Source organism: Zonotrichia albicollis, chromosome 1, assembly GCF_047830755.1.
Source record: "Zonotrichia albicollis isolate bZonAlb1 chromosome 1, bZonAlb1.hap1, whole genome shotgun sequence".
NCBI lineage: Eukaryota > Metazoa > Chordata > Aves > Passeriformes > Passerellidae > Zonotrichia > Zonotrichia albicollis.
Genome location: NC_133819.1, coordinates 95,489,025 through 95,516,045, shown reverse-complemented (window position 1 = coordinate 95,516,045; position 27,021 = coordinate 95,489,025). Strand labels below are relative to the sequence as shown.

Genomic DNA, 27,021 nt, shown 5'->3' with positions numbered 1-27,021 from the left:
CAAAGCCCATCTGACTAAATAAATAAGAACACAACTCATTTTAAATACTATGGTCTAACTAAAATAACAAATCAATACAATACAATGATAAAGAAAAAAAACCAGAAATCGTGGGATTCACTTTCAAAAACAGATGGTCCTTAAGGTTGGTTTTCCCCCACCCACTCTTATTTCTTGTTTAATTAAGTGAAAATCTCACTTCTGTGCCATACACAGCATATAATTATTTAAACTGATTTCTCCTACTGTTGTTCTTCATGAAGCTAAATTATGATTGTAAACTTTGCTGATTAGTACCCTGGCAGTGGCAGTGACAGCACTAGCTTCTCTGGCAAGAATTCGGGAAGAAAATTTCAGAAAGAAGATTTTGGCTCTAAATATTAACTCAGATTTTCTGGTTCAGCTTGCCAAAAAAAAAAAACCAATTTAAAAAAAGAGAGAATTTACAAATGTACACTACACTTTTGTGCCATTTTGGGTATAGAAGAGTTTTTAATAACTAAAGCACAAACAAACAGCTTAAGCAACTAGCTTTTTTGCATTCCTGAACTGTCACCATTACTTTCTCTCATGGAAAATATGACTCAGAAAAGCAAGAAAACAAAAGAAAAAAAAGTAATTAAAAAAAATCAAAACCAAAGAGAAAGCTAGTGCAAACCCAAAATGATAATCATTAAGCAACACAGCAAAATATTTAACTTTTTCTTTTCTTTTTTTCTTTTTTTTTGGTGTACAATGGAATGTGTCTATGCGAACTCCCTCCAAATAACTTCACAGAACAGTTAATTACAATCACTTTTAAGTACTTGCACAGACATTCCTAACTACACCGAGACTTACAGAGAACTCTGGTTCACATCTCGTGTAATAGCATAAGGAAAATCTAGTTTGAAAAAAATAAGTAAGAAAGTTAATTTGCATTGTTGCAAGTGTTGCAAAGTAACAAAACCTGTCAAGTAATTCAAAACAAGTAACAAGTAGTATCCAGCCCAAATTGCTGACTAGATTTTCTTTAAAAAGCACCCTCCCACCCACCTGTTAGAACAGAACTGTTAGAACAGAAAGATCACGTTTTAAAGTTTTTTCTGCCTTTTTTTTTAACAAATCTTTTGTCAGAAGCCCATTTCTACAAAAACAGCACTATCCCATTACTGTATTAAGTAAACTGTGGTCTCACCTGTATTAAAGGTTAGCATCATTTCTGTACATGTAAAATTATTGCTTTTTTGAAAAATATATTTAGCATGCTAGTTGTTTTAACTCCATTTCCTGCCTTTACAAAATGTTACAATTTAAAAAAAACAAACAAACTAGTAAAGCTTTTGCAAAAATTTTCACAGAACATTTTCTTTCAAGGCAGCAGTAACTTTTGATAATGCATAAAATTATATGTGCAAAATCTGAAACTTTCAGAAATATTACCATCACACATAGTGTCACAGCAATAAGAAAAGAAAATATTTATATCTGTGGAATACATTTTTAATTGCTTACACTGCATGGTTTAACAACCTGTTATGTGCCACAACCCCACCTTGAAAACTTGCAGTTAAAGAGTTACTGTAGAAGAGGTATATAAAGCTTTTTTTTTCTTTTTTTTTTTCCTAACACCACCAGTGATCACCAAGTACAAGACATGACACATTTATATGAACATTAACCTGCCACCACAAAAGAAGTTCCTCCTCTTTCCAGAACATCAGTGGGCCCAAGGAGGAGCAGCAGCTGGTCTGCTAACCAAAGGCAGGAGCAGAGAGCACCTTATGGCCCCAGGGCTGCCTGAATCCATTCAGTGACACCTTTTCTCTTCCAAACAGACAGATCAGCGGTGTTAGACAGCTGAATGTTTTATTTTCTCCTTTTTATTTTTTCATTAAGTGAAGACTTCCTTTGTGACCAGGTTGAAGAAAGTAGCCCTGTTACAAAAAAAAAGGTCCTGAGAGTAAAACACAGAAGCCTGTTTTTTTTCTTAGTGTTCAACTAGCTTTTCTTTTCCAAAGCAGAATAGAAGCTTTTCTCGGGAAGTGTTTCAATTTCCATATTCACATACTATTAATGGTGCGCAGTCAAGAGCGAGAGCACTAGAAATGCTAGCGGTCCCCAAACTGTAATGAAACAAACCATTGCAGAATGACGGTCTTTCTCTTTAGTCCCTTTAATCCTTCATCAAGCATTGCTTTCTCAGCACCGAATGCCACCTTTTCCCTGCATCCCCCATTCTTCCTCTCACTGTTGTTGTGGTTTTTTTTTAATTTGCTTTTCAGCATGACAGGCAGTGGCAGTTTCATTAATTAATACTTCTCCAGCCCTCGAATCCACTGCTGTTTTTCAAATGTATCAAATAGTCATTGTGAGCATCAGGGAGGTTTTTGTTACAGTGCTTAACTTCTTCATGCTGTCCAAATCACATAAAGTTTAATTTTTCCAGTGTCTCAAACTTCTCTTGATTAATACAGATGCCTTGTGCCGCCACGGTGCTTGCCAACTCCACTGTTTATTATCAAGGAAATAAGGAACCATGGGACTGATTAGTATGTCAATTTATATATATCTTGTGTAGCATCTTCATTTGTTTTAGGATGATGAACAGCGCGGGGGCACCCCGCTGCTGGCAGAGCCTGCTCCCAGCCCGGCGCAGCCACTCCGGGTGCGGCCCTGGCTGGCAGGGGATGCTCTGGAGTGCGGCGGCTGCCGGGGCTCCTCCGCCCGGGATCTAGGTTCCCTTCCGGAGATGCAGCATGTGGCTGAGCTCCGCGCTGCCGTGGTCTCTGCCCTGCAAGAAGGACAACACGGGGAAAAGCTCATTCTCAGCCCTGCTCCCAGGCGCGACCCTCCGGCAAGTTGTGCCGGCATTCGTTACCCTTTATTAGTATCATGTACATTCATCTCGACCCACCACGTGAGAACACTTTAGGGGTTTTGTTTTTTTAATGCATCTCCACCAAGAGCAAAGCGTGTCAGGCCCATATAAAGTCCCACATAAAGATGGGCTAGAAGAAGAAGTAACAGGACCTGGCAGAGCAGCTCAGAGAAGGCCGAGAACAAGAAGGGAAAAAAGTGGCCTCCAAAAAGTGGAAATTATGAGCTAGCCAAAAGGGATTCACAACTAGATCAGTGTTTTAAAAAGGCTGAAGTTTGAGGTCACAGAGGCAGCTAAATGAAGAAAAACTGAATTCTTGTGCACGTCTGTCAAATGGTAAGGCGGCTTTTTTCCCCCCTTGTCATCTTCCTTTTATTTCCTTAAACAATTTTCATGAATAATTACCACTTTGAAAAAAAAATAGCAGGGATATTCTAAAATCAAGTGAAATTAAAGATAACATCATGAATAAGTGGGAGCCTGCAGCTCCCAAGAAAAGCTTTAAAATGACATTTAGAACATCACTGTCGGAACAATGCAGTTTACAATCCTGATCCTAAAACAACATGGCAAGATTAATCTTACATAAATGCATTATCCTTAGGCTAAAGTCTTGATGAAGTGAAACAGACCATTTTAAATTAATGCAACATAAAATACAGCACCCATGTAAAATCCAAGCAAGTTTCAAGCTGTGCCTATGGCAGCCCTCGAAATAGCTAAAGAAAGCCCAGCTCTGGTTGACATAATGTATTAAGTGCATCTCTTTTGTTAATAGATTTAGAAAATTCCTAATTAAACCTGGCCCGAGATTCATGACATTTACCAGTCAAAGTTTGGTTTTAAGTCGGAAAGATTTGCAACAAAATTAAAGAAAAAAAAAGCTGCTGTACAGACCGCAGTATATTTGAAATGTAGGAAACAGTAACTGAATGAGAGATGTGATAAAACTTCCTTAGTTGGATGCTGAATTTCCCGCAGTAAACTAAGAAAGATGCTTTACATTTTTGCGCGGCTGCATCATGCCTGAGAGACACAGCCACAATTCCAGGAGGAGGCATTCATCACTGGAACGCCTCGCATCGAACCGGCTCCACGTACATGGGGGAGCACGGCAGAGCTTCACAGGGCTGGGGAGGAGGGAGGGAAGGGGAAGGGAGGGATGGCAGGCCTCTTGCCCCACTCTCCCTGAGCAGAAACTGAAAAAAGGGGTGTAATTAGGGGCCCTCTTCTGGGATGGATGGCCTGCGAGGTGGTGAAGGCGTGCCCTGCATGTCATGGACCACACAGCACAAGGGATCCAGGGGAAGGACAATCCATCCGCCCCACACCTGCAAGGACAGTGCAGAGGGGCTGGAGATGCTGTGTGGCTGGGTCCCTCTCAGGCACAGCTGTGCTCCCAGTTTCACTGGTGAACAGAACCTGAGCTTCACGTGTGCCAAAATCACCCAGGGGCTCACCTGCCTGTACTCACACCACCCCACAAGGTATGGTCACATTTTGAACCAGCTGATACAGAGTTGGATTGACTTCTTCCTGAAATATTTTTTTTTCCATTTTAAAAACAAGGTTTTCTTCACTTTCAGTGAAAAGCAGCAGATCTTTACAGGAAACCTACAGCTTCCATGCCAAAAGCTGCTCTCATAGCAACTTCCAGTGCTTTTCCCTAGTCTACAGGAAAAACCCAGTTTGTGTGCATGTTAATATGCTGGAGACAGATCACTGCATGACATTGGAGTAAACTGCAAGGAGCACAGATACCACTGCAGTTTGCTAGCAAAGGACAATTGTTGGGACAAGAACCAGAGCTCCAAATCCTGTCTCTAAAGCTCATAAAGTAACAGACGTACAGCACATGCATATTACTCAGATGCCAGTACAGCAGCCTCCATGGTTCCTTGATTGTTTGCATTATAATCTCCATATGTATGAACGAGACAAATTAGGTTGCCATTTATTTGTTCATTATCTATTATTTTGATTAATGGAATTCTTGTTCTCAGAATAACTATTTAAAAATAACATTTGCAATAATGAGGACTGAACTATTAATCATGATCTTTGGAAGAAACTCTGCAAGGAACTGGGGCAAGACATTTCATATGAACAAATGTCATAAATAGGACTTCTAACAGACAGAACTAGAATTGTGAGTGCAAGAAAACTCAAATCAGCCAAACTCAGAAACCAAGAGTTTAAATAACTTTTTAATCTGGGTTATGTTTTTTTGCCTCCTCCCTTTCTCTGTAAAGTTGCTTTAGGACAAGCAGAGCCATAGTGTTGCTGGACTGTAAAAACATTACAGGTAACAGATGTCCCCAGCTTTACCCCCAAGCTCCTTTACAACACACATATAGACATGTATATAGTGTTTTCTTGATGGCTCTATCCAATCTTTCTATCCCCCAAGCTCAGGCTATTCCTATTTACATGATTTCAAGTACTGAACGCTGCAAGAAATATTTTTAAATACTTATAGTGGAGAAAATAAAGGTTTATGGACCCCTTAATGAAGGGTCACACAGTAGGTACAGGACCTACTGCATACCTGTCTTTTCAGTGAACAAGGCCCAAAAACTGGGGTGTCCAGAGCTGTTTCACAAAAAAGGCTGATCTGTTTTCTGGCATGGGGAAAGCTTCACCCAGGGAATTCAGGATATGAACAGGTATTTTTTTTTCCCTGGGCTGCAGCTTCTAACTGATTTTCTGTAAATAAAAACTGTTTTTCTGGAGAGGACAAAGGTTGGAGTTTTGGGGATTTTCCTTGTTTCACTCACACAGAAGAGGGAGAACTTGGTGTCTCTGTCTCTAGTGCTACAAATATGGTTCACGCACATATACACTCAATTAGAGGTAGCTCTCCCTCATTGCTAACCAGGAAATCAGGCCTTTTGAAAACCCGATTTCTTGTCCCTTAAAATTTTTAGAGAGTATTGATTGACACTGATGGAGCATAAACTGCACTGCTAAAGCAGGCCAGGTTTTTATATGGCTTTAAAAACGCAGAAGGAGTCAAAACTCACGGTGTACGCGTTAGAAACTGCCACCACTGCTGTCACCACTGTGAAAAAGCAGGCTCAGACTGACTCCTGTACCTCTGGGAATTGGGCTTCTGGCTGCAGCATCAGGCAGTGCCTCTGAAATGACCCCACGCTTTAGGAGAGCCTTGCTCTGAGACAAACACACACACACACACACGTGGTTGCAGGGCCCCTTCTGAAGGGGAGCCAGCTTTTGTCTTGCCATGTATGTGCAACTGGAGTGTACTCCCTGAATCCATGCCTGCTAAATCTGGATGTTGCTTAAGAGTATTCCAAATTAAGATACATATTCATTGTGGATAAGCAAGTTTAATTATGTATATGCTGGGATATTAAGCATTTGTAAAAATATTCAGAATATTCAATATGTTTCATATGGCAGCTTTTCAAAAGAATCTGTGACTTAGCACAGATTGTATTGACTTGGGGTATGTAATGAGCATTTTTTGTCCCTTAGAAAAAGAAGAGTAGGAAATATTCCAAAGTTCATGGGAAATTAATTTTATGTAAAAATGTCATTTGGTTGGGTTTTTTGTTTAAAGCATTCAGGTAGAAATAAGAAACCACAATAAATAATGTTATGAATGAACATCTTATTTCCTACATTTCATTTATATTTCATTGGTGCTGGTAACAAAGCATGAAACACAGCACAGTGCTAATAGTAGCAAAACTTGTATGTTGTTTGATCTTTTTTTACACACTCCTATAGGTAACCTCCTTCTCACAGAGGCTGAACACCTGCACCTCCTGTTGGTGGTTCACTACCCTAAAATAGGGTTCTTATTTAGACACCTAAATATAGATTTAGCTGGTTCATTTTTGAAAAAGCCTGGCAGTAGAAGCTATTTTTAACACGCAGAATTAGAATTATTCTGTGATAAAACTGCTATTCAACGTGGCAGTGCTGTAAGCTACCATGCTGGGGGATTTTAAAAGCCCTACCTAACATTGTTTCCTGAAGCAAACCTTTAGAGATGATCTGGCTGACTAGAGAAGGGAATGGCGGAACCGTGAAATACTAATGTTAATATTTTTACTTTTTAGCAGACTACTCAGGGGAAGCTATTTTACCTGTGAGGTGGAAACATTATGTAAAGTGAATCATTTCCACTTGACATCAAAAAAAAACCCCTCTTCCCTTCTCAAACTACCATATAGGTAACTATTGTTTCTTGCTCGGAGCATGTGCACGGCACTCCTGTAACTTGAACTGACTTTACACCCTAAACTCTCATGAATAGATCTGTCCCCAATTAAGAAATGAAATGAAGACATGGAGTGACAACGTCTAAAGTGGGAAATGGTAATGTTAAGGGAATGCTGCAGGCGCCATTCTCACTGAGAGCTCATTTCTGTGCTTCTAAGGGCCCCCACAGCTGCCTGTGGAAATGAGAGCATTCCCTCCGTAACGCCCAGGGACTGTGCAGGTGGAGGCTGCTGGGGCAGCACAATGCCTGCCTGCCACGAGAGCCAGCGAAACAGCAGACAACTGAACAATCCCCCGACACAGACGCTGACAAATTGAGACAAAGGTCGGTACCGAGGAGCAAACACCACAAAAGAAAGGGAACGATCTCCTGCAGGAGTGATCACACCGCATCTTCTGTGTGGAAGAAATGCCGACTGGCACGAGATGAAGCCATTGAAGAAGCTAATTCGGTGCTCTGTGGTACTGAGAGATGCTGTAATTTCATCAAATGCTTTGAAGGCACACTGGCAGATAGAGAGAGCAAGCTACCTTTGCCATGGAAGAAGTTAGTCAATAAATTCTGGCATGACAATAGTTTACAAAGACAGGATTACGAGTCAATTAATTGTGTGGCAATATAACCCAAATTACAAAGAGAGCCCAGATGTGGTCTGAGCTGACACATTTCTTTTTGGATATATATGGCCATTCCAGATTTTTTTGGAAATGTATTTCCAACTTTGGCCTTATATTGTCTTCTAGAAGTAAGCCCAGATGCCTTCAGAATGTGATCTCAACTACACATGAGGAGAGAAAACCATGAGCATGGACGAAAGAGCATCTTACAAGATGCTTAGGTTTACTAAATCTATGTTACTAAACTGATGAGAACCAAAGACTAGCTGAGTGAGGCGGCAGAGCTGCAGTGTTTCACTCTGTTACATTGAGTGTGTCTGTGTCCCTGCACAGTTTTATCCGATAAGCATCATAAGGCGGACACTGCAACATAACTTTGCAGCTACTGTCCCACAAAAGCATAGCAAACACTGCCCACAACAACAACTCAAGTGCTATGCCATCTTGGAAACTTTATGAGAATGCAGGCCACTCCTATGGTTTGGTGTCCATTCAGACACTCCTATGACAGAGGCTGGGTTCTCCATGCAGCCTTTGGGCCAGAAAGATGCAAGGGCACAGAGAAGGTGCCAAGAGTCTTCATGAAGGGTGCAGCACATGAACTTGGCAGTGCAGTGGTGTCCAGTGAGAATGCTTACTGAGCAAGGAGAAACCAATTCCTGAACTTCATCACGTTGGGAGCAGCATGAAGATGCATTTTCTAAGCATGGCTAAAAACACCTGCAACAGTTTAGTAACAGACAGGAGGACAGGGGCTACTATAGTGAAAATTAAACTAAGAATGAGGATGAAAGGAAAAGTGAGTGATGCTGGAAGTAGTTTCACAATGAAAGGGCAGTGCCCATGAGAAAGTGTGCTCTGAAACAAACCTGCCAAGCTGGAAACTGAATGGGAAGGTCCAGTTTATGACACTATTCTCCAACAACGTAAGATACACAAAAAAAAGTTGTGTTTCAGTTTAATGATTTTTCAGTTTAATGGTTTTCTATATAACAGCTTTGTCAGGTATAATTCAGAGCTCTGAGAAGTGTTTGTTAAACAGGAAACTGTATACTACTAGAAACAGGAAAGCACACTAACGGAGTCCATGGAAACTGGTGGGTGAGAGCTTTTCAAGTCATATACTGGGTATCAGGGTGCAAAAACTCTTCAGAAAAATAGAGACTAAACATTAGTTGTCTTGTTGCAGCAGAAAACGTGTTAATTGTACAAGCAAATTTCCAGGAATTCTTTATGTGCTATCTCACTATTACACGTCAATGCACATTACAGAGTTACCCATCCCACCCAGTCCCCAAGTAAGCCAGTAACATGTTTATTTAAACACTAACTACCTGCTTTAAAATTAACTGACTCTCTATATATCAGATTCTGATAAAATGCTTTAAAAATTTAAGAGCTAAAAATTAAGGAATACCATTATTATTTATACACGTTATAAAACAGTCAGTGCTTTAGGGATGAGTATCACTGTGCAATATTTTCCCAGCTACCACATTAAAAACCAAACACCCAATTAATTGTAAAACATACTTGTTTTGGGGCATCTGCAGAGGTGGTGTGAACTTCAGTACCTCGGAGTCCATTAGACTCAAACACCACTGTGGGAACAAGGGGGCTTGTTAACAGATGAACATTCAAGCTTTGTTAGTGTGTGTACATTATTTGAGACCATTACAGATTAACCACGTTCAAAAAAAGACACCTGCTCCTAGCCTGTGGCCGGAAAATACCAATTTACCGTAACACTTACTGTAAGAGAGTGTGCTAATGGCAGCCTAGGGCCACTGCCCTTTTTAATTCAGACTTCAGCGCTGAAGAAAGCAATCACTGACAACATTAATTATCAGTGTATGTGTAAAGGGACCCTCTTCTTGCATTACTTACCATTTGGCTTCTGTCATTTTGCATCAGACTGGCTTACGTATGCATCATTCACACTTCTGAGGAGGAACCTGCTACTCTCACTGTCTCATGCAATGCTCAGGAGGGCTCAGGACACTGGTGGCTTCAGCGTCCTCCAGCCTCAACCACAGACCGTGGCAGGTTAAAAAAGGCTGGTAGGGATTTCCCATTTTAGGGCTGACCAGTCTGAGGGTAAATCTCATTTCCCACAAAAATGTTCCTGTCAACAGCCACGATGAGGCAAAACAAAGCCTTATGTTGTGCTGAAAGGGGTACTTTGATTTCAATTTGTGCTGGTGGCAACAGAATTCATTAGCATATTCATTTCTGAGTACCCTACTCTCTAATTAAAATAAAACATTTGCAAACAGACTTATCTTAAATGCATTGCAATTTTATGGAGTTCGGGCAGGGATCAGGTAAGCAATATTTGGAGAACAAGAGCAATAGTCATAAAAATAAAAAACATGTCTATTAGATTTAGGTACTGGAATTACTTAGGCTAACATGGTACGTGAAATGTAATTCTTGGCATTTTGTTAGCTGAATCTGAAAGCAGGCAAGTGAGAAATGGAAAAAGCAATAGCGAGTGTGAAAAGATACCTGTGTGGGACCTCTGATGAGTCCTGAGGTGGCTGGGCTGGGTAAAGCATTTTCCACATTCTCTGCAGACACAGTCTCCTTGGCGTGTTTGTGTCCTGAGCATCCCTGTAGTCAGGAGAGAGGGAGGGAAGCGGGGGGGAGGAGAGGAGAGAGGAAAGTTGAGAAGAAAACATTATGCCAGAAGAAAACATCATTAGTATGTCTAATGTGTCATTATGTGAGGCTACCTTCAGGCCCTGGATGACAACTGTCAGCCTTCATCTAGGCACTGGCTGACAGGCCAGGCACACACAGGACTGCAAGAATGCATAAATTACATTGAATTAAAAAATGCTCCCCGTGATGTGCCCGCACCAGGACTGGCATGTCAGGTGTGCGCTTTTCAGAGCAGCTGGATCCACTTCTCAGCCATCACCCAGCTTTGTCAAGCAGTACATCAGGCAAATCAAAGTGACTCCAGCGTGGCGGAGACAAGTCACATGGATAATAGGAAGTGAGTAGGACCAGAGCCCGACTGTCCCCCCCAGGCGGCAATACCTCAGAGACAAATGCAGAGCGAGCGCAGCCATCGCAGACTGATCAAACCTTTCGCCCCTGCCTACCTGCCTGCCGGTGCTGCTCTGACCCCGGACCTCTGAGGCACAGACGAAAGACATCTGTGAATGAAAGTGTCATTCCGGACATTTTGAGCTGGTAGCAGCACAGCAGCCTTCCCCGAGCCCTGGGTAAACATGTTTTCTAGGCCATTAGCATTTGTGGAAAACTGCTCAAACCTCTCCTTTTTCTCCAAAGGTCAGTTTACAGCATCTGACTTAAAGGGCTGGTCTTTGTCTTTTTGCTGCTGATCAAAAAAGACACATTTGACTTTTATTGGGCTTTTTTATTATTTTAAAAAAATGTTTGAACATCATCTTTTCTATTTTGGTATAACACCCTCTTTGGAAGAAAAGAGTTGATGTTTCCATTTGCCACTGGAATACTCTGGCTTTTAAAGAAATTCGAAAGGGATGTCAACAGAAGCGAAGTTTCAGCTTTTCTTTCATGTTCCCCCGCCCCCCTCCCAGTCACAGAATTTAAAAAGAATAAAATTGAGACCAAAAAAGTGGCAACAAAAAACCTCCACACAACTGAAAAATCAACTGCAGGATGCCACAAGATTAATCCAAAATATGGATGCTGCACCTGAAATTGAATGGAGAAGAAGACAGCTGCCATTTACTCTGCCGGTATGACACCAAGTATCCTGGGATGGTTTTCACCAGACCATATACTGCAAAGAAATCTCTTGCTGCAAAAAAACCTCCAAACAAACATCCCACTCACAGATTGTTTTCTTCTTTTATAACAGCACCTCCTGCAGATGGCAGCACAGTCTGCATAATACACCTGAATACTCACAAAATTAGGTTTCTGACTGTCAAATACAAGATCATGATTTAGGGAAAAATCCAGATCTGGTACACACACACAAAAAAACCCCCAAACAAACAAACAAACAAACAAAACCCTAGGGAAAAAACAACCTATCAAAAAAAATTTTAAAAAATCTTAAGTGTACTAAACATGAAGGAGAACCTTACTGAACTGCAACAGGATGGGTTTGCCTTGTAAGGAAGGCAGGATTAAAGGCGGATTTCTGAGCTGTTACGAGCATTTCTCCCCTCACTGCCCAGAACTGTAGCTGAAAGCTGGAAAGCAAAGCTGAGGGAAGTGTGTGGAGGAACCAGCCGTGGCCTTTGCAGGAGTGCCAGGCTGACTGTGGACAGGCAGGGACTGGCAGAGCAGCTTTGTGAGGCCCAGGAGAGCTGGGATCCTCAGGTCATGGTTCTGACACCTCTGGAAAGACATTTAATCCCTCTGAAACCCACATTTCCTTCTGTTGAAGGGGAATACACTTATCTCAGCAGCCATCACCAATCTGATCCCCCAGCCTTCATGGAAGCACCTCTCTCACCCATGAGGGAAGGCGGAGCATGCTGTTTGTAAACCAATGTACAAACACCAAGGATTAGTGGGTTAAGACTTCCACCTAGCCCCTCCCTAGCACTCACTTTATGGGAGGGATTCAATAAGCAGGTGGAAAAAAATGGATTGCTTTCAGGTGTATTTGCCATTGTTGCATTTCTCAGGTAGCACCAGAAGGCTTTAGATAGTTCAGAGGTTTGAGCCATGGGGGCGAGTCATCACTCAGGTTATCCTCTAGGTGAATAAAAGGGGGTGGATGACTGCAGGTGTTCGATAATTCAGGTAAAGGAACACCACTGTGTGAATGGGAGCTCCTGTGAAACCCATGCTCAAAGCTGGTCTCAAAGGAGCCCCAAAGAAAGTGCATCTGCTGCCATAACCCACCCTTTCCTAATATATAAATGGCACAAATGAAATAAATAACCTCTATTAAATGTAACAGTAAGATTCTCTCCACAGGCACTTCGTAAGACTGGGAAGAGTGAAACAAACCTAGCCCAGCACAGCAAGCTTCATGTTTGCAGCTGTATCACAGCAGTACACACAACAACTCTCTTCCAAGGACACACTGGAACAAACGCAAACATCAAAGAACAAATGCAGCCACTCAAAAGGAAGTTGAATACTGCACTACCACACACTAAAATAATCTAGTGTGATCCAAGATGACATCACATACCAAAAACCACAAGGAAAGTCCATTGGGAATATTCAACCGAGGGGAAAAGAACATGACAAATAGTATACATAATCCAGATTTTTGGATGTCCTTTATGTCATAATTGCCATATTCACATTACAGTATTAAAGCTAAATGGGATGATGCATACTGACTCAGAGGACTCAGCCTATCTAGAGCCATATGTTATTTCAGATGAATAACATTTTGCAGTTGGTAGGATCTCATTCCTTTGCCTGAAGCAGCTTTTTATTTGAGTGCTATGAAAAACAGCCGTCATGCCAATTGGTTTGGAGAAACATCAGCAACCTGGAAGTTGTATATAAAACCAAGACAAGCTACATTAAAAAAGAAAGGGGGGTTTCAAATTCTGAAAACTTTATTGCTGTAAAACACTTGGAATGAAAGAAGAGGTTTCAAAGCAGAGATGGGCACTAAATAACTTCCAGTTACAGCGTTTCTAGAAATCAATGCCCAGCAAAAACATTTTGGCAATAAAATCCCTCTTTTAAAAAGCAGGTAAACAGAGACCTCTTTAAAAACCCTGCCCCTATTTTACTTTGTTCCGAAAGTCATCATGAATTTTCTGGTCCTTGCCTTCACTTAGTCATCTTCCATTTCCTAGCTTTTACTGTTTTTCTCTTATCCCTCCTAACGTGGCTGGGAGCTCACTGGATCAGTAAGATTTTCTCTGAGCAGGCTGACACAATGTACTATTAAATAACATCATGGAGAGCACCCACGCGAAGGTACCCCGAGTTGGGGGTGGTACAATTAACTGGTACTTGGAGCAGGACGTGGCAGGGAGGAACTTTAGACAACAATCCACTGGGATGGCGAAAGCAAAGCCGACTGGACCAAAAAACCGCTAAGGAACACTGAAACTGTAGTTTCACACACTAAGCTTGTCTTCCTCTGCTTCCTTAACAAAACTCAGGAGCCTGATGTTGGCTGCAATCATCACGCAGGCCCTGAGTTCCTGTGAAATGATCTGTTCAATAAATAGCAGGCCCCTCACAGCACCACCTTTGGAGTGACTGAGCAGAACTGACAGTGGCTGAAAGGTGCCACTCATCACTCATGGCCTCTGTCAGGGAGATTCTGCCCTCCTGTCTCCTCCAAAAGGCCCTTCCACCAAAACCTGACTTAACAGTTTGGGCTCCTTCCTTGCCTCAACTTGCACACATCATCTGGGCACCAAACCACAGCTGTCCTTAATACTACCACCTTCCAGGGGTCCTGGATTTTGTACCACTTGCAAAAGATCCATTTCACACATGCTTTTGACAAAACAGAGTGTATTATGTCAAGGGAGAACACCAGAACATTGCCCCAGAATGTGTGGCATTTTCATGACAAGTTCATTTGCATGACTTCTACAAAGAGGAGAAGGGTATAAAAAGTAGCACAGTTTACAAGTGGTAAGAGGTGAGACTATGACTCCAATTCTACTCCCCTACAAACAAACACACATCTCATGTGTAAACAATCAGTGTGATTTTCAGTTTCCACTGAGACAAACTAATTCTGGCAGATCATCAGAAGAGTATGGTTTCAAATGCAAATATGTAGATGTATTTTTATTTATACGGCCGTTGAACTTTTTTAGTCCCTAAACTTTTAAACTGGCAATTTGCACAACTGATTTTTCTGCTTTTGTAAATTAGCATGCACATGTTCAGCTCTACCTCTTTTTAATTATAATTATAAAAAAAAATCAAAAGACTAATTTGAAAAATACTTAGTAGCCTTTGATATGGACAAGGAAGATCTCAAGACTTTTGTCAAGAAAGACAAAGGACACTGACAAGCGATTATCCCTCTGTGTTGTTGGAAGACTTGTTTGCAGACAAAATTGAACAAAACCTCCAAAATAACATCACAGATAAGCCCCAGAGGATGTTTATTTTGCCTGAAGCAAAAAGATGATGATGTGTGCCAGCACCAGCATATCAGGGGGATCTTCCTGTGACAGCACATCTGTGTAACTCTAGCCTGCTTGAAGCAAGAGGACAAAGGAACAGCAGTACTCCAGGTGGAACCAGATACATTTAACCTGCGACAGAAATGTCACACAGAGCACAAGGGGGGATGCTGCAATGTTAAGAGAGCAGTAAACAAACCTATTCAAGCCTATCCAGCAATGATAAAAACAGTGAACTTGTAATCCTAACTGTTAAAGGCAGAGAGGGGAAAAAACTGGGAAACAGCACGTCATGGTTCTGAACAAAGAAGGAACAAACAAGCTACGTCCCCAGCAATGCAAGGGCTTGTTAAAATCTTACCTGTGTGATCTAGGACAGGGCTGTTGGCACCACAGGTTTGGTACAGTGAAGCAAGGTCCTTTGGAATGTATGTTTTAAAGATATTTAAAATGTCCAAATGTTTCTCATGCCCATCTGATCCCATATCCTGTTTGCTGGAGTGTAAAGCTGGAGGAACTCCCACGGCACCAGGCTGAGGCTGCAGCACTGGACTGGCTCGTGCAACTGCTGTGCAGTTTGCCAATGTCCTCATCTCATTCCCAGCCTTGACGTGAGGCTCCCTCTGAGGCACGGACGGCTCTTCGTGTTTAGGGTACTGCTCACTCTTACACAGGGCGTGGTACTGCAGCGGGGGGGTGTATTTGGCCTTCATGGAGTCGGATGCACAGTGCTTACCTGGAGAGGCAAAACCAGTACTTCCTTGGGGAACCACATACTTCTCCACCTGCTTACTGTTGGTGGGCTGCGTTCCAGGCCTGGATATGACTGTTTGAGTAGGTGTTATGCTTCTGCCGTAGCTTCCCATTTGTGGGAGTTTGGAATTTGCTTCGTATTTGCTTTTTTGTTGTGCTGCTATGCTGTACTGCTCCTGGGAATGGTTTAACTTGGGCTGTCTGTACCCATCCAGGCCTGAGACACGTGAACCGCAGTGGCCGAGCGCGTGACTGTCCTTTGATGGATGCGTACTCCCAGACTTTGCAGCCATCCCGACAGAAAGGGAGCTGGCTTTGGAACCTGGCAACGCACTTGGCACTTGAGTACGTGTAAATCTGGCAATGGGCAAAGGCTGGCATTCCTTCCCACCGAGAACAGGAGGGGGGCCAGTGCGCCCACTCCTCGCCAGAAAGACCAGGTTGGTTTTAATACTCTTGAATCCATTTTGTTGAACCCATGGGGGTACCATCGAGTTACAGCTGATTTTGTGCAAAATTCTTTTGTGCATCCACAGGACTTCAGGGTAGTAGGTCTTGTGACTGCAGAAAGGACACGGGTAGACAATTAAAGCAGCCTGCAAGGATGTATTCAGATATTTATTGCATGAACTATCCCTTGTTGATTTTTCACTCAAATCAAGTGGAGCTACCTCTAGAGCTTCAGCACCTTTTTCTATCAGAGGATGCTCCCTGTGCAAGTCTAGCAAATTTTCTCTAGCACGACTAGCCTGCACTTCAAGTGACGTTTTCAAGTCCATGACCATGTCTAAAGATGTCTGGCCCATGCCAGAAGCAAAGCCAGCAATGTGACTGGAGCAAGGAAGCCCTTGGCTGTGATGAAATACTGGCATCTTTATGTCTGTAGAACCATGGTATTTTGAAAAGGGTTCCTTGATGACACTCTCCAGTGCTGAGACCACAGCAGGAATCTCTGGTTTAGATTCCCTGGCTTCATTCTCTCTGGTGTTGTGGCCTCCCAGCTTTGGGAGTTCATCCAACTGAGATGTTATCATTGGGGTTTCCTCTTCGGGGAAGTTGCAGTGGTATGGCTTTCCATCTGAATGGGAGAAACAAAAAAACATCATTGTCATTTTACGCAGAAAGGAGCCCAAAAGACAAAGAAGAATTCAAGATTAGAAGAGGACAAACTTTGGCATTACTATGGTAATGATGTGCTACAGACCAAAAGTACCATATGAGCAAAAAATCTTGAAATAAGACACAACAGTTCCATTTACTTTTAAAGATTACTGTGTAGTCTGGATAAGCTCTCTAGTAGTGGGTGTTCATGACATTTTGAAGAAAAAAACAATTCAATAACAAAACCATGTTAAAATTCTGGGACTGCGAGAAAAATAAACAAATCTGCAACCATTTAATGCTTTAACAAAAGCAAAGATAATGGAGCCAGATAAAACTGACCTAGTTAAAGGTCTGTCAGTGCTTCCATTACAAGCCCCTATTTTCAAAGGGTTTATAACTCAGCAATAAAAATTGGCTCCACACGGAAACCAACCATATAAGCAGGTATAGCATACAGAATAAATTGCCCACTTAAGGGAGACTTTTGCAGTGGCCAAGTATAAAAGATGAGTTATAGAGGACGTAAATTTTGAAATTTCTGTCTTTTAGTTTAAAGCAGATGTTTTTCTTCTGGTTTCTTTAATTTTTTTTCTCTAAAACATACATTTATGTTTGAGTCAAATTTTAGGAAAACTTTGTAACGGCTCAATCCACAGGAAGATAAGAACCCAACATTTCAGCCATTTAGATTACAGAATTCAGAACACACTTTTAATTTTCCTCATTTTCTTTTCCACTTCTCCAGAGTAAATTTATCCCCCTAACATATGTCCTGGAAAGGGAACACATTGGCCAGTAATTAAAACTGTTTAGGGTGAAAGAGTAGGAGTTGTTTTGCTGGGAGTGTGGCTACAGCTGCCTGCTCTCCCAATGCTGACCTCTCAGAGCCACTGATGAAGCCAATGAATCCCTTTAAATCAGTTCACAGATCAATTCCACAGAGATTTTCACCACAGCAGTAATGCTTACTGCACTGAATCCATTTAGCATGTAACTGAATTGAATCATCTGACAAACTTTCAGTTTCAATTAACACGTAGTTAATGAGCCACTGCCAGGCAAGTATAAGGAGACCGTGCTCCATCTAAAACGTCACCAGTCCAAAGTGATCACACATCCATAGGAGGGCTGAGAAGGGGAAAGGAGTGAACTGCTCTAGAGCTGCAGATCCTCTCACATCAGCTCAGGAAAGCCAGCCCTTCAGAGAAGCGAGCGCTGTTCGTTAGAGCAGGGCACTGCCACGGGCAATATTCCGCAATGGAAGAGCCACGCTGTTGGCTGGAGCTGCTCTGCACATGAAGTCTACTTATCCTCACCTTCACTTCAAGCAAAAACATTCTTAAGCTTTTGTTTAATTCGAGATAATTAGGTTAGAAATAACCCACAGGTTTGCAGCCTCGCAGGGTTGAATGCTCACTCTGCTAAGATCATTTTCCTTTCAAACTCTCCAAGGGAGTATAGGCAGGGGGAAAAAATCCCCCCAACCCAGAAATTTGTTTTTCCCGTGTTGCAGGCAACAAGGTTTTGGGAAAGCACATGCCCAGCACCACTAGCCAAATTTATAGTTTGAAACTAATACACTGTATGCAGCAGTGAAATCTGACACTGCACATCTGTGTTGTTTTCCAAGTATATCTGTCAAAGCTCAAAATACTTGTGCTCTTAAATAAGATTTTAAGGCTTCTCTTTATGATCACAAGGAGTGGCTGCTTTGATCATTGTAGTAAATAGTAAAGCAAAGCAAAAACAAATCCTTTGGTTGCAGCAGTACTCAGTGGAGAGAGAACCGACCTGCTGGGTGTACTGGGCAGAGGAGGGAGGTGGGAGACCACTGCCAGCCCCATTGCAGGGACTACACAGCTGGGAGGCTCTTGGTCCACCTCTGCAGCTGTGATGAAGGGGGGCATCAGCAGAATGATATCTGCAACCCCCAGGTTGCTCCGGGTACCACAGACATTGCTGCATACTTTCTTGCTTGGTCAAACTCTATGTACCAAGCTCTTTCAGCAAGGAGGACAAGTCAGACCGTGGGAGGTGGCACATCTCAGATCTGGGCTTGGTCTTTAGGCCTGGACTGCTCAGTTCAGGTCTGCACCTGGGGAGGGGAGGAGGAGGAGAAAGCAGAGAGACAGCCCACAGTCCTATGTGCCCCCATAAAGCCTGGGACTGCAAATTTTGAGGTAGATGCAGGCCTTTTTGCCCTATTTCCTAGTGCATCCATCTATGAAAAAAGGATTTTTTTCAGGTGGAAAATGTAACACAGAGCAGAAAAACGATGAAGACATTTCTGAGGTGTATAGGTCTGCAGCTGCCCCAATGCTGTCAGTGCATTAGATGAAAATTTGTAAGGCTATTACAAAACACAACCATAAGCTTCTAACACCTCTTCATAGTGTCTTGCTAGACTCAATTCCTCTGATGTCTCACAAGAACAGTAATGAACATACCAGGAACAATTTTACAGCTTAGATCAGGAGGCTCAATAGCAGTATTTGTGCTAACTGCTTTTTTTTCAAGCTGTACTTAAAAAAAGAAGACAAACAAACCAACAACAACAAATGAACGAACAAACAAAACCCCAAACAAACAAAAACCCCACGTCCATACCCTACTTCCCAAGATTTGGACAGAAAAATTTTCACCTGCAGGCCAACTCAGGCTTCCTTCTCAAGTACAAACACAGCCTATGCTCTTCCCTAGTCCCATCATGCCCTCCACCAGGGATCCAACACTACAGATCTCAACACCCAGGCTGCCTCATGCCATCCTTCCCATCATGGCAGGTGGTCCAGGCTGGGCAGTGAGCAGGTAACAAAAGCCAGGTGGAAGAGGGGATGCAGGCAAGAGCATGGAAAGATGGTAAGCATACTCAAAAATATAGGTAAAGTCTTTTTAGAAAAATGGATTAAATTTATATCTGCCTGCTCCCAGCTACTTGCCCCAGCTGAGAAGGGGTACTAATAATCCTTTTAAATCATTGGTATAAAATATTGTTCAGTGCAGGCATTACTGTCACCAGAAACTTTTGAAATTTTATTATGGCCAGGTCAAAGCAAAAAGCCATGAATGAGATGCCTTCTGCTTGGTCTCCAGGGACTATAACTCACACTCCCCATTGAAAGAGGTCTTGGCTAAGCATGCTCTCACTTTCATCCTACAATCTCCATCATCTCCTTATATTTTGTCACAATTCCTTTGTTTCTTACCCCAAACAGCTGTTTTTATCTGTTGTACTTTAGAGTGAGAAAGGTCCTTTTACTACAGGAGAAGTGTTCCAGTCTTTCTGTATCACAGATATCTGGGCAACAGCTAAAGCAGAGGAATTTTCCAAGGTGCCTTGCTAGGAGGTGGCTGCTGATGCCACCACCAGCGTCAAGGACCAACAGCATCACAGGCCACGGGGAAAGCAAAGCAGGAGAGTGCAAAACACTGAACTATATGAAAACCATGGTCTAGAAACATAAGAATATTCAGGGATTTGAGCAGTTCCTCAGACATAGACCTAATGGCCTCACCCAGTTACTCACACACAGAGATAAAAGCAACTCCCCTTCTCCCCACACACATACATCCCTCTTCTCTCTTCTCCCCCTCACATGCATAAACTCCACTTGTTTTCTTCCCAGCACTGTTTCTCCACAAAACAGAACTTCAGAATGGGCTGCACAGCTGTTTTAATTCATGAGGCTTCCTATAAAGTAAACCAGGCTACAAGGCTGAGGACAATGAAATCGTGATTTCTATTCAGAAGAGCAGAACTGGCTAGAAATTGGCCCCTTTTCTGGCTAGTGTTACAGCACTAGAAGTCTGAGGAAAAGGAGCAGATGTGGTGTGTTTGATTTTCAGTAAACATTTGATAGTGATTTGTACTTTGAGATGAATACTGTGGCTTGATTTGAAAACTGACTGCAAATAAATCATGATAAAAGCAAAGGGATAACATGGGAAGAAGGTGCAATATTGCAAAGACCTGTATTAGGTCCTATTTCACTTGGTATTTTCTTTAATGTTCCAGAAAAGATTCTAGACAGCATGCTAACTTAAATCTCCAGGAAATATCACATTTGGAGGAGCTGCAAAAATAATGGGGACAAGGAAATAATGCACAGGGACTCAGAGAGAATAGAAATGCAGTCTGAAAATAATCAAATGAGATTCATTCTGGGGAAGAAAAGCAGGCTAAGACAAGTGAAGGGAAATGATCCAAAAAAATCCATGCAGTGGGAAGGCAAAATCTGGGAAGAAGCAATGTTGAAAATAACTGATGTTACAATAGACAGCAAGTTAAATATGTGGGTACTAGATTAAGTTCTTCAGCTTAGCTTTCAGACATAAAAGCACACACTGTAAAAACAAAAATAAAACTATCTCTCTGAAGAGGATACAATGGCCATGCAGGTCATACTGGGTTTTGAATATAGAAAATGTATGGAAAACATATATAAAAAATCTATATAAATATATACAGACAATAATAATGGGCACTATGCAAAAGTCCACAGTCAGCACAATACAGTGGGACCCAGCAGGGAAAAAAAAGGCAAAAAGCAGTTTTGCCACAGAAAATTCAGGTGATTTTTTTTCTGTGAAAGGAAGGTTCAACAAAAACAGTCCATGCCCCTAGAATATCTGCGCAGATCTGCAAACACAGGTAAGTTAGAAGGAGTTCAGAGAACTGCCACAGAAAAGTAACCCCTCCCCCAGAAAACAAAGACCAAGAGTTTCCCCACATGGCTGAGGGAAGACAGAAGGGTGACAAGCCAATGTCTGCAGCCGCCCCAGGAGCTCAAGCTCCAGAAGAATTATCTCATCCTGAGCACTGGAGTCTATCAGCAACAATCTGATACACTTGCACGCAGAAAAACTCATGATTAACAGAAATACAGAAATAAAAACAAGATTACATATTTGCAGCTTGAGGAATAAACATCAAGGGAAGAGTCGAAACACCACTTGGACTGTAAAACCTGCATGGACAAAAACATGGACTATCAACACATAAAAATCAATCTTTTTCATAGGGAGGCAGAAAGCATGAGTTACTCCTCCCCTTTGCTCTCTCAGTACAGCAAAGCAAAACTTTGCATTAGCCAGCATCCACACACTGTAACTGCTTCACAGAGATATGCCAAAAAACTATATGCCTTCCTTTCATATTAATTCCAGACACACTTAGTCCTCCAAGAAGGGCCTCCTGGAGCATTCAACAGTGAGCCCATGACACTCCTTAGCAGCAGGTTTATCCTCTAAGCCTAGCTCAGCTGTTCAAAGAGACCCAGTGTCTGTTTTTCAGAGGGGAATTTTTTTTAGCTGAGCCACGTCCCCTGTTCTAGCTGCCTGTGGGTCAAGTTTTTATACCACACACACTGCCCACCACCTTCCCTGCTTTCTGATCCAGTTTTGCCACTCAGAGGATCCCACATGGTGGCAACGTGGGCATGAGGTGAGAGCCAACTCCTACAAACCCTCTTAGGCATTCTTACAGCACAAGGCCACGTGCCACAACGACACACTGGGAAAATAAAGTTATGCTGTTTTGATAGGAGAGGCAGCTTCTCATCTGCAAAGCTCCTCTTGCTTTACACGCTGTTAGATGTTTTGAGGGGCTCCTACATGAACTCCCCAACAATTCAGAGAGAGATCAAGGACTACACTGGGGCACTCAGCACCACAATCAGCTAATATCCCTGCTTTCTCTCCAATGAATTTTAGAATTGACGGTGAGTGGTTTTGGCTGAGGTTTGAGGTTTTTAACAGGGCAGAAGCCCAGCACAGCTCTTGATGCTGGCTGACACAGATGGTTTGTCAGTCAGACAGCACACCCTATCCCACAGAGGTTTGCCTTCAGCTACACAGGGGGGAAAGAGAGTAATGCTGTCCCACACCACAGCCCAGGAGCACATGGAAAGCAAGTCCCAGGTGCCCCGAGAAGTCCTGCCTTCATCAATGCTTCTGGTTTATATTACACTGCTTTTTCTTATTACTTTAGAGTATTTTTTCTCTTATTTTTGTTGTGGCTAGTTGTTGGGGAGTTACTTTTACAGTTCCACGAAATCAGCTATACATTTCTAGCAACCCTATACATCCTTAGCAAATAAACCCAGGCCAAAGGTTTACCAACCAGAAGTAGCAGCCCTTTGGTACACTTTGCACTGTCTCCCCATTCTCCTTTTCTATATCTAAATTTTAATGATTTCCCACTGATTTTTTAAATTCAAAGCCAGTAATTTCAAGCAAAGCATCCTGATGGGAACTCCTTACTTTCTATCAAGGATTTACTGGGGAAGGATGATGACTATGAAAACCCAGGATGCCACAAGTAGAGAGATATGAGCTGCTGCTTTGTTCTGGTTTTCTTGGGGGGGGGGGGAGAAGACTGGGATGGAACTGGGCCCAGAGTGGAAAAACAATTATCTGATGAAAAAAAAAAATTAACTTTTATTAGGCACTGTCCTGGTTTTGGCCGGGACAGGGTTAATTTTTTGTAAAAACTGGAAGGGGCATGGCCAGGACCTTAATGTTATTCGATACCACCTCAGGTCACTGCTGGGTGGAGGGGAAAGGGACACTCTCCCACTGCTTAGGAGAAGGGAGAAAACTGGAGACCAGACAAGTACTGTATTTGTTTGTTGCTGGTTTCTTTTTTTTTTTTTTAGTGTAGTTTCTTTGTCTTATACCTCCTATCATTAATATTGTTTCTGTTTGGTTTTTTATCTCATTTCTGTTCCCAGCAAATTGCTCATCTCAATCTGTGATTTTTGCTTTTGCGTTTCCAATACGAGGGAGGGAGAGAAGGAAGTGACCAGCAGCATGATGTTAGTGGGAGTTCCAAACTGAAGAATAATATTCCTAAAGCACAGCAGGCACCCTAGAGTAACAAAATTTCACATTTTTTACACCATTTACTTCCCAAACAGTACTACTGCTGTTGTCACAATGATTATATGACTAACAGTGTCTCTAATTCAATTTTTTTATGACCATGCTATTTTTCAGTTAATTTTTCTCCTTTTTTTTTCAGGATTCCCTTTATAGAACAACAATGTACTGATTTATTTCAAAATCCTTTTTTCCTTCATTTCACTAACTTTACCCTCTGCAAATTCTCACTCTAGCTGCAAGTTACTTTCTACCCTCGCTGTCAAATGCATCGTCCTTCCAAACTCAGAGAGTGCAAACAGCTGAAGGGCTCCATTGCATTGTTCATCTCCTTTCCCCTGCAGAACTGGGGGACAATGCAGGGGACAAAAGCAGGCCAGGCCAGCCAAGCCCACCACTTCCAGTGTTTCCCAGTCTCCATTTAACTAATCTCTCCAGCATTGTCCAGCAGAACACCTGCTGCTTATGAAAACAAAACCCACAGAGTGCTTACAATCCAGACAGCAAAAAACGTGAATAGGTGACCATCAGACTTAATAAAGTTTGTTCAGTTCTGGACTGCACATGTTGAGATTTCTGAATTATTTTAGATAATTAGTGTTATTAACACCAGAAATACTGCATTGGTTTTGCATTTCAGAAAGAATCTGAAATGCCACCAAAGTGAGTGGAAAAAAAGCACAAAAATTTTAGTTGATTACACTTGAAACTTAACCTTTTAAGATGAGCGAAATCTGACTCTGAGAACAGTAACAGTACAGCACACAAAAGACCCCTCTCTACAAGGTATTCCCTAGCTCAGTAAAATTACAAATTCCTCCACACAGCAGAAATGCTTCAGAGTTATGTCACACTTCAAGATCACTTTTTTTTTCCTCAAAAGAAAAGGGAGGTCTGAAAGCATCCGCACAGCTACAGATGCAAATGCCAGCAAGGTTATTGGAATTCCAAGCATAATCAAGAGACTAGGCACCAACAAAGTAACTAAGAAACTAGGCTGGAAAGGGTATCAGGTCCAAAATCTCTCAGACTGAAGTACACATTGTTAGGTACTGGAAAAACAAGCTTGAAAGTTCACAGTGAACTTTTCCTCTCCAGCTACAATGTTTTCTTTAAGACTATTTGGCTTAGTTGTTATCTAGGGGACTGATGCTACAAGGCTCCCAAACATCAAGTGGCTGAACCAGCAGCTCTATGTGCAAATTATTCCAATATCCTCTTGCACAGCACCTTTTCATCACCCTCAGCTTTGCACCAGTGCACATCAGGCGCAAACACAAATCCTCTTCCAGGGCAGATGCTTTGGGATCTCTCTCCCAGGTATCAGCCCTTCCAGATGCAACACAAACATGGGGATTATGGAAGGAAAGCATCCACAGCAGGGCACTTAATGAAGTGAAAGTGCAAATGTGGGCAAAATGGCTGCTGCTGGCAGTGTGCCACAGACACATTTTCAGTGTTCATCACATTTCTCTGTACCTCCTCAGTGACATTTTTTGATAAGTCATTCTATACATGGCACACAGAAATTCCGTGCAGTGGCAGAGCTAGTTGTGACTTACCAGTCCTTTCACCCATGTATTTCTCACAGAGGCCTGTGAGCATATTCTCTGCCCAGCAGCAGGCAAGAAGCCTCACAAAATAACACATACTTATCTGCAGGTGAAGCTGTAGCTCCTGTTATCTCAGCCTTTCTAAGCACCTTTCTCACCCTCCATCCATATTGTATCAACCCAAGGGTAGTGAAGATTTTCACTGGAGCTTTCACTATCTGAGAATGAAGTTTGTCTTTTATCTAGAGCTGAGGGCAGGTGCCACTGGTCTGACCAGTTCTAAAAAGCAAGGCTGCACCTAATGCATCTGATCCCCATCCTGATGCCACATCCTGCTCTCATCCCCAGCAGAGCTCCTTCTGGGACTTGAGACTGGACTTTCCCACTCATGGCCCACAGCCCCTCTTTGCCCTCTGCGCTTCAAGAGCATCCTGATGTCTTCCTATCTCACAGAGAGCTGTTTCAGCCACAGTCTGAGTCCTGGAAAAAGGTGAAGGAATGGTAAGTACTTACCTAAAAACTGTGGGTAAAATAAAGGGCCAGAGGAATACATATACAAAACCAATACAAACACATTTGAAGGCACTGCTTGCTGAAACAGAACTGTACAATTTGGCATTGCCTTAAACATTGCTGCTCATAATATAGTTAAAGAAAATTATGGGGTATAAAACCCCTGGAATGCTCTGCAAAATTAGGAAGTGATTAGGCCAGATGATACCAATTTGACTCCTAACACAGCTTTGTTGCAATTTCAGAGTTAACAGCAATACAGTAGAATACAGATCCAAAACCCAGGCAGAATACCTTCAGTATGCTCTGTAGCTGCTGCACATTTCTCTGTGTGTGGCCCTGCCTGTGAAGTTTGGTTCAGGTAGAGGGGGAAAAAGAAAAGGTTTAAGACCATTAACACAGCAGGATACGTAATTAAATTTGAGAGTTGGGATTGGGCAAGGGCTGTTGTGGGTTTTGTGGGTATTGGTTCTTTTAATTTAAGGCATAGGAAGAGAAGCGCAATTGGCTTTGATGCATCAAAAATACTTGCAGAGGAGATGGAAAATCATGACTCAGATTTTTTTAAGCAAGTGGCAGCTTGCCTGTACAATCCCTCCAAACATAGATCCAAACAGTTGTAAATCTTCCTGGAGATTTTTCCTTTCATTCCAACAGTCAGATTTGCCACAATGTCTGCTCCACAGCATCTTCTTGACCACCACCTGTTCATCTTCCTTCAAGTGCATTAAGGAGGAAAGCTTTCCAGGCCAGGACTGCGGACTGGCAGCCGTCCCATACAGCTTAACATTCCTCATCCAATATTTCATTTCTCCCATCATTTGTTAAGCAAGGCTAGCGTACTGCCATACATCATAAAGCCCTTTACTACAGCTACTCAATCTAAAAACAGAGGGTACAGCTGTGCTGTCAGCCAGCATTCTGCAAAAATGCCTCAGCCACAGCCGGCAAGCCCAGCGTGGTAACAGAGGCAGCAGTCACAGAAATCAGGAGCTCTGCATGACCTAATTTACCTTGTTTCTCCTGCTGAAGGCCACGCTACCATAGCTGGTGACTCTGCTAACAGACTTAAGGCAGTCAGGAATCTCTACTGTGCACAAAAAATACAGGAACACATGACAGAAAGGGGAACTTAGACTGTAAGTATTACACAGATTTAAAGATTTGGTAGTTATACAGTGCTTGGACAGAAAATACGCTTTCTTGGGCTTACTGTTTTTCTGGCTTTCAGAGGAAAGAGGACTTTGAAAAGAGAATGGAATGAAATAGGGTTGGAATAGGGTAAGAAATACATACTATCAAACCCAAGACATAGGCTGGACAGAACTATGATTCTTTGACCACCACTGAAAATGGATGGAAACTGGATGCCCTTGGTGAGGTGTGACATTGCTGGATTGTAATTAGCACCATT

General features: G+C 42.3%; 1 protein-coding gene across 1 annotated transcript in view; it reads right to left on the bottom strand.

Moving 5' to 3' along the window:
• Positions 1 to 2,619: 2,619 nt before the first annotated feature.
• Positions 2,620 to 27,021, bottom strand: part of ZNF516 (zinc finger protein 516) — a 99,352-nt gene continuing 74,950 nt past the window's right edge. Inside the window, exons 3-6 of the mRNA XM_074547658.1 lie at positions 15,167 to 16,636; positions 10,238 to 10,342; positions 9,263 to 9,330; positions 2,620 to 2,773 (exon numbers count right to left, since the gene is read on the bottom strand). Coding sequence (XP_074403759.1) covers positions 2,714 to 2,773; positions 9,263 to 9,330; positions 10,238 to 10,342; positions 15,167 to 16,636 — 1,703 coding nt within the window. The 3' untranslated portion in view covers positions 2,620 to 2,713. The remainder of the gene's footprint in view (positions 2,774 to 9,262; positions 9,331 to 10,237; positions 10,343 to 15,166; positions 16,637 to 27,021) is intronic.